The sequence below is a fragment of the Myotis nattereri genome (genome assembly GCF_964212035.1).
Source record: "Myotis nattereri genome assembly, chromosome: 15".
In the NCBI taxonomy this organism is placed as follows: domain Eukaryota; kingdom Metazoa; phylum Chordata; class Mammalia; order Chiroptera; family Vespertilionidae; genus Myotis; species Myotis nattereri.
The window spans coordinates 79,688-91,970 of NC_138090.1; the positions used below are offsets into that span (position 1 = coordinate 79,688).

At 56.9% G+C, this 12,283-nt stretch overlaps 1 protein-coding gene across 3 annotated transcripts; it reads left to right on the forward strand.

Moving 5' to 3' along the window:
* Positions 1-35: 35 nt before the first annotated feature.
* On the forward strand, positions 36-8,726 carry DBNDD1 (dysbindin domain containing 1). Of its 3 annotated transcripts, none has more exons than XM_081106638.1 (4): positions 36-183; positions 6,312-6,461; positions 6,770-6,910; positions 7,796-8,726. In XM_081106638.1, exons 1-4 carry the CDS (start codon positions 153-155, stop codon positions 7,951-7,953), a joined length of 480 nt encoding a protein of 159 aa, XP_080962764.1. In that variant the 5' UTR covers positions 36-152; the 3' UTR covers positions 7,954-8,726. The 3 variants fall into 3 exon arrangements, with proteins under 3 accessions (XP_080962764.1, XP_080962765.1, XP_080962766.1); XM_081106639.1 differs by having other exon boundaries at positions 41-183; positions 6,799-6,910; XM_081106640.1 differs by lacking the exon at positions 6,312-6,461 and having other exon boundaries at positions 56-183; positions 6,799-6,910.
* Positions 8,727-12,283: the final 3,557 nt, after the last annotated feature.

Sequence of the window (12,283 nt, forward strand, 5' to 3'; positions counted from 1 at the left end):
CGCGGGCTCCTCCCCGCCGCAGCGGCCCCCCGGCTGCTGCCCGATGCGCTGCGCCGGGAGCCGGGAGCCGGGAGCCGGGAGCCGGGAGCCGGGAGACGGGCCGAGTCGCCGCCGCCGCTGCAGGGCCGCCTGGTCCGTGAGGCCGCGGCTGCATGGAGCCTCTGGAGGGCGCCCGCCCGGGAGGTGAGTGCGGCCCCAGCCCCAGGACCCCAAGCCGCGCTTCCCCGCAGCAGCCGCACCCCTTGTCCCGGGGACGCAGCAGCCGGGCCGCGAAGACCTCTGGCCGCGCCGGGTCCGGCCGCCCGCGATGGGGCTTCTCCGCGATCGCCCGCCGCCCTGCGGGGGCTCCCAGACCCATCCTGATCCCCGGTCCTTGGCGCTCGGGCAGCCGCGCCTGCCTGCTTCTGGGTGGGGGACCAGAGTTTCCCCCAACCCCTCCCAGCCGAGCCGTGGGTCCGGGAGTCAGGGGGTGGGGCGCGCCGGCCGGAGTTTGGGGTCCGGGGGGCGCAGCGCCTCGGCCGCGTCTGCTTTGTTCGCTCCAGCAGCGGCTGCCGGGGCGCAGCGGGGACCCTGCAGCCCCTGGGCCCAGAGGGGGTCTGGGAGGGGTGCTGCCTGCGGGGGGGGGGGGCTGTGCGAGCCCCAGGGACCACGCGTCTGGGCGGGCAGGTGTGCACGGAGGGACCCTCCTCCAGCCGGTCCGCTGTCCTGACGGAATGAGAGAAAAACTGGGGAACCCCCTCTCAAGCCCGTTCAGAAAGGATTTGTGGGTGCCGTTCATCCGCCTGGGAGCCAGGATGCAAACGCAGGGCTCCAGCCCGCCTGACCAGGCCGGGGTGCAATCGTTCCCTGGAGGTCCCATTCCAGGAGCCCCTCCCTGACCACACAGGGACCCGCTGGGGGTCGGCCTCCCCTGGAACCAAACTGCTGGCCCGGAAGTGTCCCGGAGACGTGGGTCCGTTCCGTGCTCGTCTGCAGCCCTTGTTGGGCAGGTCCATGCCAGAGGGTGGCCTGGCCCGTGACCCTCCCTGCCAGCACCGCACACCAGGGGCTCGCGGTGCCGGGTCCTTTGTTTTGTCACTTCTGGGAGGGATCCAGCCTTTTCTCACAACTGACAGCTCCCCCCCCCCCCCCACACACACACACTTCCCAGGGGCAGCTTGAGAGCAAGCAAGGGCTGCGAGGTGAGGGCAGAGCCTCCGGGCCTGCGGGGCGGGGGCAGAGGAGCCTGGCCACCCTTCAGTCTTGGAGTCTCAGCTACTGGAAGCCCAAGATTAAGTCATCGGTGCACAGACGTGTTTACGGGGCCTGTTCTGTGCCGGGGGGCTGGGCTGGCTGCACGCGGCTGGTGTGTCCACTCCGTGGGGTCTCACCAGGTAGGTCACATGTGGGTGCTGTGACTGTCATCCTCTCAGTTCACTAACTTCTGTAAACTTTACTGTGGAGAGTGTAGAGCACACACAAGGAGAGAAAACTGTGGGAAAGCCCTGACTGCCACCTCCTGCTGCTCACCCAGACCCCCCCAAGCCCCTCCCTTCAGCAGTCACTGGTAGCAAACCCAGACACATTATTTCACCCACAACTGTCTCTGCAATTATCTCGAAAAGATAAGGTGTTTATAGAGCATCACTCATCTCATCTCGGAGGACTTAAGTGAATTAATATCTGAATCATCCAAGAGTGCAGATCAGAGCTGAAAAGATTAGGGGCTGTGGTGGGTAGTGTACTTCCTGAAGGGCCTCAACTGTTGACTCTGGAAAACTAGCCCACCCACAGGGAAAGAGAGAGGCTGAGCCTGGACGGGATGAGGAGGAGGGGCACTGAGTCTAGGGACCAGGGCTGGGGAAATAGGGTGCCGGTGCCCCACTTCTGTGACATCTCTCCCTCGCTGCAGCCTTCTTTATGACATTCTTTTAATCATTTCATTACTGCGTTTGCTCGTGGGTGCGCACAGAGGGCTTTCTCGTTTATGCTGGGGCAAGGCCCTGGACACACAGAAGGGCACTTGAAATTTGGGCCGTTCTCAGCACAGTTGTGCTGGAAAATAGGTCAGCGGCATAGCACAAGGTAACCCTATCTACTCTACTCACATTAGCAATCAGGCCTGGGGGAGGGGGCAGACTGTGGCACCCCAACTTCAGTCTCCCCACAGGGTGTGTCCTGGGCATCAGAAACATCTGCTGGCCTCAGCCCTGGCTTGCATGACCCCCGCTTGTGGCTCCATCAGGCTGGCAACCACCCTGCCCACGCCTGCCAGGGCGCTCCCTGCTCTGCTGTGCCCCAGGAAGAGCAGTGGGTCTGACCTGTGGGACATGTGTCCCTTTGTCCTCCAGAGATCAGACTGATAGATCAGAGAGCCTCTTACTAACTACTAGAGGCCCGGTGCATGGATTCGTGCACAGATGGGGTCTCAGCCTGACCTGCGATCAGGGCCATCTCGTCCAGTCCTGGGGGGAGAGACCACAGGAGGTGGGCCAGCTGCAGGAGGATGGCTGTGGGAGGGCCCTGACCACCAGGGGGCAGCTCCTGCATTGAGCATCTGCCCCCTGGTGGTCAGTGCGTGTCATAGCAACTGGTCGACTAGTCAGTCAACTGGTCGTAATGGTCGCTTAGACAAATATATATATATACTAGAGGCCCGATGCATGAAATTCATGCAAGGGGCTTGGCCCTCGCAGCCTCAACCAGCCCTCACAGCCCCCTCGCAGCCCCTCGAACTCCCAGCTTCATCTGGAAGGTCATTCTGCTGTTTGGTCTAATTAGCATATTAGCTCTTTATTAAATAGGATATGGGTTTTTGGGCTCAGTCATTCCACAAACATTTATGGTGCACCTACTGTGCACTAGGGCAAGCCCAGATCCTGGAGCTCACACCCAGACCAGCCCCTGAGCCAGGTGCCTGGCACATAGTAAGTAGGTGTACAGTATATGGTTCATGTCCTAAGTCATCCTGGCTTTGCCCTTTAATGCCAGCCAAAAATCACCTTTGTTTCCATTGACGATTTCAAAAATTGAGATATAAGTCACATGTCCTAAAATTCAGCCTTTTACAGTTTCCAATTTAGTATTGTTAGTACTTAAGTTGAACTTAAAATGGTTCAACAATGATTTTTTTTACTTTACGATGGCAATCAGTGATAAGCATCCAGTGGAAACTGTAACTTTGAATCTTCAGTTTTGGTCTTTTCCAGACTAGCAATACGCTACTGTCTCTTGTGGTGTTGGGCAGCTGTCGGCTAATGTACATGGTCTTCTGAGCACATTTGAGATGTCTGGACTAAGCTACGATGTTCAGTACATTAGGAGTCTTAAATGCATTTTTTAATTACAATACTTTCTTTTCTCTTTTAATCCTCACCCGAGGATATTTTTTCCATTGATTTTTAGAGAGAGTGGAAGGTAGGAATCACCCATGTGAGAGAGACACATCAATTGGTTGCCTCCCACATGCCCCCGACCAGGGCCAGGAGCCTGCAACTGAGGTACATGCCCCTGACCAGAATCAAACCCAGGAGCCTTCAGTCCACAGGCTGATGCTCTACCCAATGAGCCACACTGGCTAGGGACACTTAAAATATTTTCAACTTACGACAAGTTTATCAGGGTATAACCCCATCATAAGTTAGGGAGCATCTGTATTCACAAAGTTGTACAACCATCACCAACGTCTAATTTTAGCTTTTCAGGAAAGAAACCCTGTACACATCAGCAGTTACACACACCCCACCCACCAATCTACTCTGTGTCTTCTCTGATTTACTTTTCTACTCTATGGATTTGCCTGTTCCGGACATCTGCATAAATGGTGCCATAATATGTGGCCTTTTTGTGTCTGGCTTCTTGCACTCACCATGTCTTCAAGGTTCATCCACGTGATAGCCGGTGTCAGAGCGCCGTTCCTTTCTGTGGCTGAGTAGTATCCAGTGATGGATGGACCCCATTCTGTGCATCCGTCATCCACTGATGGACATTGGGGTTTGCTTTCACTTTTGCCTTCTGTGGCGCTCAGTGCCGCTGTGAACATTTGCGTACAGTGTTTGTGTGCACATGTGCTTTGGTTCTCTCGGGTTTGAGCGTCAGAGTGGAATGGCTGGACTGTGCGGTGACTCCGCACTTAACAGCTGGACTGTCTTGCATCATGGCCACATGCTTTACCTGACAAGATCAACCCTGACCTTCCTGGGCTGCTCTGTCCCTGGCATCTGCAGTGGCACATCAACTCTTCATCTCCCTTTCCCTCACATTCTTCTAGCCCAGGACCAGTGTCCTTGATGGCAGAAGCTACATCTTCTTCCCCCACAGCTTTGAGACAGATCAGGGCACCAGGATTCACAGAGACCAGGCACTGCCAAAAGGCGATGAAAATGACTCAAAAGACCAGACACACACTATATGCCATTGACTCCACAGCACACAGACACTTTGCTGTTTCTGGGATGTTGGAATTTTGTAAAATGTGCTCCTTACAGTCAGTGCCACAGGCCACGGTGCTTGTGGAGTCTGTCCCAGGGGCTGTCCGAGGCTCCTGCCTCCCTCTCTCTGTAAAGAGGCACGTGGATGCTCCCAGTCCCCCTTCCCTGCTAGATGGGCCAGGAGTGTGCTCTTTGGTTGAGGTCCTGCTGGGTCCCCCCAGCGCCCATCTTAGCCCCTGTCGTCTTCATCCTTCCCACCTGGACTGCGTCCCTTAAAGGTGCAACTAGCGGGTGCCCCTCTCAGCGCAGACCCTCCAGCACTGCACAGCTCGCTCCCTCGGAGTAGCAGTCAGCATCTACGGGATGTACCCCACCCCTGTCCCCTGGGCCTTGCCCTGTCCCTCAGATGTGACGCAGCTCCCACCCACCTTCAGACCCATGCCCCCAACAGAACTGCCTGTCCTCGAGGGTAGGATCATCCACTTGGTTCATGCTATGGCCCCGGCACAGAGTGTGCACTCAGGAAACCTTTGTTGGGTTGAAGAATGAATGAATGGATGCTTTCTTGCTAGAAGGGGGCCCCACCCAGCAACCGAGGGACAGACCCCTGCCTCTATCCTTCCATCGTTCAGAAGTCCACTTCCGCCTGGGGCGGGCCCAGGAAACATATTCCAGCTTCCCTGCGGGCACAGGCAGGAGTCTCCTCCCTCCTCCGCCCCTGCTCCCAGCCCTGCACCATGACCTGGGAATGGAGGCCGAGAGCTCAGACTCCATGGTCCCCCGTGTGGTGCCTGCAGGGAGCTGAGCCACTCTCTAAAGCACAGCGCTCAGCGCTCCGCCCTCATGGCTGGTTGCGACGTCCAGTTAGAGAGCAGAGCACTGGGCAGTGCCTGGCACAGAGCAAGTCTGAAAACCAAGAGGCATTGTTACTAGTTATCATGCCAGAGGCTCCAGCCCAGTCACCCCCCACAGGCCAGGTGTCACACCCCAGGACACTTACACCCGGTGCCACCCTCCCCTTGAGGACACAAAGCAAAGTGTCCTGCAGACCAAGGCCCCCAAGGGCTCCCTTGGCCCAACACCCCCAGCACAGAGCAGGATCCGAATCTCATCTCTCATGGCCTCTGGGCGGGAAGGTGTCCTTGCCAGGCTGTGGGGGCCAGGACAGGGGTGGGTGTAACTCTACCCTCTAAGGATGCTCAGAAGCCACACTCCTGAGGCACCAGAGGTAGAAACCGGATCTCGAGCCTGTCCAGCCTGGCCTGCCCACGTGAGGGCAGCAGGGTGCAAAGCTGGCCAGGCCGCCCGCGGGCAGCAGGTACGCCTTCCCTCAGCCCCATCCAGGACAGGTGGTACCCATCCCGAGGTCAGGCGCACCGCCCAGCTCTGCAGCTGTAAGCCGGGACCCTCCAGACCCACATGTCCCACATGGTGGCGTCCAGGCTGCTAACCACAGTGGGGAGGACAGGCCCACCCTCACAAGCAGCTGTTGGCACCGAGAGCCCCAGTGGGGCCCCTCGTCGCGACGGCCGCAGCTGCTCCTGGGGCTTCATCCACTCTGACTCTGGCATCCACCCGAGGCATCGCAGAGCCCTGCTGGGGGGCCCCGGGTCGGTCCCTGGAGTCTACCTGCTCGGCTGTGGGGTCCCAGGGGAACATGTGGGAGCCTGTGTTCCTGCGGTCCCACCTCCACCAAGCACCGCCCTCAAGGGGCCTCCTGCCCTCACCTCACAACAAACTTAAATATGGAAAACGAGGAGCCTCCTCAGAGAAGCCCCCACCTCGTCTGGGGTCCTGGCCCGAGGCGACCCTGAGCACCCTGCTCACTGCCCAGCACCCATGAGGCAACTTTGCAAGTCCTCCTGCCTGTGTCCTGCGGGTAAAGCATTCTGTCTTTTGCAGAAATAGTTAAGGAGATTGAGGTGCCTCTGGCTGCCCTGGATGCCCCGGCCCTTGGGACAGGGGACAGCGGCCACTTGCCTGTGGCCGAGCAGGAGGAGGTGGGAGTCCCAATACCAGCACCAGGGCTCCTGCAGGTCACAGAACGGAGGCGTAAGTACAGGGAGCTGCCTGGCATGTTCCATGGGGACCTGTGACCTACGGGGAGTGGGGACCAGGGGCCACATCCTGTCCACACACTCCCCCAGTGTGGCGAGCACAGCTTTTCAAGCTTTTGGCTCGCGGGGCCTCAGCTGTAGCATCTATAAGTAGGGCTCCCCAGAAGGCGTTTGGTCCTGAGTGTGGGGAGCAGAGTTGGGGGCCGTGCTGGGCTTTACCCAGAGCTCTGGGTCTCCCCTGGACCTCGTGGGGGCAGGGGGCCCCACGGACGACTGCGCCAGTGACACGCCCCCTGCTCCCAGAGCCACTCAGCAGTGTGTCCTCCCTCGAGGTGCACTTTGACCTCCTGGACCTCACCGAGCTGACCGACATGTCCGACCAGGAACTGGCCGAGGTCTTTGCTGACTCCGATGATGAGAACCTGACGGGTGAATCACCAGCAGGTGAGGCTGGCACTGGCACACGATGGGCATTGGGGGAGGTCCTGGGGCCCGAGACCACTAAACACTGCTTCCTGAAATCGTTTTTAAAAATAAGCTTATCTCAATTGTGTTTATGTATTTGCACCACAGCACCATTTTATTCAACATTTCTGCCTTCTACATATCTATGTGCCTCCTGTTCCTGCTCCCCCTCCTCAGTTCTGCTTTTCAAACAGCACCAAAGGCCAAAGGCACAGACCCCCTGAAGGAAGCATTTACTAAATGGCTCCCTAGTTAAGCCCCGTTGGTTGGAGCTCAGTTGCCTGGAGCACCGTCCAGCACACCGAAGGGTCACCGTTTCCTTCCTGATCAGGGTACATACCTAGGTTGCGAGTTCGATCCCCAGCCTGGTTGGGGCGGGTGGGAGAGACAGCTGATCAATGTTTCTCTCTCTCCCTTCCCCTCTAAAATGAATGAGAATGTCCTCAGGTAAGGATTAAAAAAAAAACAAAAATCTAAAAAAGTCACAAGTTAAGCTGAACACAGAGGAGGTACCATTCACCCAACCTGGCCCCGCCTCAGCGCAGCCTGACGTGGTGTCCACTTTGGTTCCCACGGAAGCGTTGTCCTGGGCCCAAGACCCCAAAAGCCTCAGAAACGGCAAGGCAGCCAGTGGGGTGAGTGGGACCAGGGACATTGCTCTCTCCCTGCTCAAACCACATGCAGGCGGGGCCCGGGGTCGGGGGTTCAGGCCCACACGTCCTCGTTGCTGGCACTCACATTTCCTCAGTGCCAGGGATCCCAATGTGTGGCCGACACGTGTTGGGACGCACACAGGGCCCAGCCCGGGGTCTTCAGGAGAGACGCAGGCCCAGGCCATGCCGACCCTACCCGTGTTCCCACCAGGCCTGCACCCACTGCCCCGGGCCGGCTGTCTGCGGTCCCCATCCTGGACTCGGGCCCGGGCAGAGCAGAACCGCGAGAAGCAGCACCTCGGCGACCCTGAGCGGCAGCCAGCGATTGTGGACACGTTTCTCACGGTGGAGAGGCCCAAGGAGAACTAGGCCAGGCAGCCCCGGGACCCAGGCAGAGGAAATGTGACATTGCGGCTCCGTGGACTCTGCCCACCCCACATGGCGCCAGGTCAGGGTCTCAAGGCACCCAGCACAAGCACAGCCCAGTGGCCTGATGTCCAATTCCTTCCTGGTCCCTGGATCAGGGCTGACAATGCCCGGGGATGAGACAGGAGTAGACTGGGCCTTCTGGAACCTTCTGTCCACAGGACTGGTGCTCTCATCTGTCACAAGGTTCCCGAGTGGATGCTGGGTGATGGGGGGATCTGAGCAGATGACTGCCGCTCTGCAAAGCCCCTGGGTTCTAGCCAAATACGTGGGTGGAAGAGTCAATCCTGAACATTTCCACCTTTATTTCAATCCTGTCCCCTTCCAGCCACCCAGGGAGCAATGCCAGCAATGGGGTTCCTCCCAAGCCCTAAGACCCTGCTCGTCCTGGTCCCTGCAAGACAGCGGGCCCACCCTCCTTAGCTCAGCACACCAAATACGGCATGATGCCTCAGACTGCTTGGGGGTGGGCCACCTTCTTCCAGTCCCTTGCCCATGCGGCCCCCATACCCTGTCGATGCACATCCTAGCCCAAGGGGTTGGAGGTGTGGGAGAACGTGGGCACAGCCCCTGGCCCCCAAATCAGGCCACCAGGCTCAGCTGCTCCCAACACTGCTTTTTATGTGCTAAAGGACAGGACAGGCTTCTGGTCTGATTGCAAGTCCAAGATTGGTTTTAAAATAAATGTGTGAGCTTGCTTTTTGTTCCCACGGAAACCTGCCCTGATCTGTTCCCCACTGACACCCCACTGAAATGTGCTCTTCCATAGGAGCCCTGGGCAATGGGCCCACTGTGCTTGGTTGGAGGAAGGTCCCCCAGGCAAATTGGCCTGAGAAATGCAGGTGGTTGCCTTCCACGTAGGGGCAGGAGACTCCCTCTCCTGCCACATGATCAACAACAGCACGGGGACATTGACTGACCAGGCACAGTCAAGAATGCCCCTTAAAACCCAATCCTGTAAGGGTGGCCTGCCTGCACCACCACCCCGGGTCTCCCCCCACACACATCCATCCTTCCTGCTGCTGCGGAGCTAATTACAGCAGTGGCATTAAAACATCACCCGTCCTAAGCCCTAAGGCCCAACCACCGTCTCTTCCTTTGTAGCCGTCCCACAGTGCAGTGCGGGGAGGGTGCGAGCCAGGGGGCTCCGTTTTCTCCAGCCTAAGCCCCTGGGGCCTGCTGTGCTACACTCAGGGCGGCTTATTTGGATCACCCATCAGTGACAAGTGCCCTGGACCTTTAGTCATTACAGTGAAGATCCTGCCCCCACAGAGGCCTGGCCCTCCTGTGTGAGCCTCCCCCAGCCAAGAGCAGGTTTCCAGGAGCTCCAGGCCCAGAGCAGCAGGTCCTCACAGGGAGGCAGCCGGCAGGGATGGCCCCACTTGTGAGCAGAGGCCACCATGAGGCTGAAACCCCAGCCATTTTATTCACCTGTGAATCAAGGGCCGAGAGAACAGGCGCCAAGTGCATGGCAGGTGGTTCCTCAAACCCTGAGCCCCTGGAAGGTTCCTGGCCAGGTGTCCTGTGCACAGGCCCAGGAGCTGACAACAGAGCTCATGGGAAGGGGGGCGGGCGCGATGGCCCAGAGAGGAGAGGGAGGGTGCAGCAGTAGGGGTGCCAGGCGCTGGGCCCGCAACCCCGGGAAGAGGCGCTACGCTCCAGGCTCTGGACACCTCAACTGCCAATCTATAATAATAACGCGTAATATGCTAATTAGACCAGACTTCCTTCCAGACGAAGCCGGGGCCAGGAGGGAAGCCCAGGTGCCAGCATCTGGGGGAAGGAAGGCCTACTCTTGCATGAATTTCTCTACGTGCTTCTCTAAACATGTCACACGTTAGTAAAAAGTTCAACAAGGACAGATCAGCGACACCAGCCTGCTAACCTGACCATGGACAGCTGCTCGCCATGTGGACACCTGATGTCCATCCTTGGGAAGGCACTCTGGACACCTTCAACCAACTGACTAGTTTCCCAAGCAGCTGAGCTGAGGATGGAAAGCCAGGCGGTGACCCTGCACGCACACGTACACACGTACACACTCGCACACGCAGCACACAGCACAGCTGCTCACAGAGCATGTCCCAGCAGGACGCGTCCAGGAAACCCTGTTCCTCTCAACCACACGCAGCACCCACATCTGCCTCTACGCCAGTGCCCCGAGGGTCCCATCTCTTTGAGATTCTAAACGTAGCTCTAGAAAAAACACGGAGGTTGTTGGAGGACCCAAAGTCCCAAATTTTGGTTTGGAAAACAGTCCATGGCTTCTGTGTGCTGAAGTGAACTGCGCCCCAGGGTGGGGGCCCCCGAAGGGACATCTGCTCACCTCCGATGACCCTCTCAATGGCCTGCTCAAAGTGCTTCTGTTGCACAAAAGGACTCAGGTGGTGAGCGGCGATCAGGGTTGCTTCATTGCAAACATTGGAATATCAGCGCCTGACCCGGGAAAGGAGAGACGGCTGCCACTGGTGCCCAGCGGGCTTCATCCCAGGAAAGCCTCCAGCCGAGAGACCAGAGGGAAAGCAGGTGAGCACCTGAAGGACACAGGAACTACCTTGTCATGACCACTGTTTTTAACTAGCTTTCTGGTTAAACATCTTATTAAGGTGCAAGTTATTTAACACAAAATGCACATCCCATTACACGTATAATACATCTGGTTCATCCATCACGCGCTGATGGACACGTGGGCGGTTCTGACGAATGCTGCCATGAACATCTGTATGGATACCGAGGAACTGCTGGGTCATATGGTGACTAGTCTACTCTTTGGAGAACCACCACACTGCTTCCCTCACCTGCACTACTGCACGCCCCACAGCGTGTCTCCAACCCTGGCCAGCTCCCCCTTTTGTCCGTCCTTTACAGCCAGCGGGTGGGAGTGAGGCGCTACCTCCCCGTGCTCTCGAGTTGCACTTTCCTAGTGACGAACGGCACTCAGCGCCTTCCCATGTGCTTTCTGGCCATTTGTGTGTCCATGAAAAAGTGTCTGCCCCGATCCTCTGCCCATTTTAGACTGAGTTCTTTATTGTGCTGACTTGTGACAGTTCTTTACAGATTCTGGATCTCATACCTTTATCAGAGGCATGATTTCCGAGCGTTTTCTTCCAGTCTGTTGGCTGGCCTTTCACTCACTAGACAATGTCCACTGATACACAAAATTTTTTTTTAATGTATTTTATTGATTTTTTACAGAGAGGAAGAGAGAGGGATAGAGAGTTAGAAACATTGATCAGCCGCCTCCTGCATGCTCCCCACTGGGGATGTGCCCGCAACCCAGGTACATGCCCTTGACCAGAATCAAACCCGGGACCCTTCAGTCCGCAGGCCAACGCTCTATCCACTGAGCCAAACCGGCTAGGGCGATACACAAAATTTTAATTTTGAAGGAGTCTAATTTATTTTTTCATTTGTTGCTTATACTTTCAGCATCATACTAACTAGGAAACCATTACCAAAAGAGGTCAGAAAGCTTCCCCCTTGTTTCCTTCTAAGAGCTTCACAGTGAGTTAACATATAGAAGGTGGTAGGGTCCAATTTCATTCCTGGTGTGTGAACATCCGACTGTCCCAGCCCCATTTGTTGAAGAGCCTGTTCTTTCCCCACGGAATGGTCTTCACACGCTGGACAAACTCACTGACCAGCGAGCTGTAGGCTTCTCTCTGCTCATCAGCCTGTGCGCCTGTCACACCACGTGCTTCTCAGCTCACACTCACCAAACTGTCCAAGAGAAATGTCACCTCCTGCCCTCTAACCCTCAGGCTGACAGTGGTGCCCAAGTGGGTGAAGCTGGGGCTACTCAAAGGTCTCTGCTGGGCACTGCCCACAGTAGAGCTCGAAGCCTGGTCCAGAGCCCAAGACCTGAAGGTCTGTGAGTCAATTTCTTATGAGATGCAACTCTTTCTGGAAAAAAGACTCATAGCTTCTGTCCGGTCCTCAAAGGGTCCATGACACAAAAAGGCACCAGCAGACAGACCCGCAGCCAGAATGGCCAAGGCTCAGCTTCCTCTAAAGGACACCCTGAGCCACACCCAAGCCCACACCATGCCTGTTCCCCCTGCTGGCCCTGGGCTTCAAAGAGGCGGCTGCATCTGACCCCAAACCTGTTTGAGTTGCACTTGTTTTAATTATATAAGTTGACGTTATGTAAACTAATAAAAGAGGAGTAAAGAAAGTTGTTTCTTCAAAACCTAATTTGAAGGCTTATTGCTGAAAAAAGAAATGTGTCCAATTGGGTAGGTGAGCCCTAGCCGGTTTGGCTCAGTGGATAGAG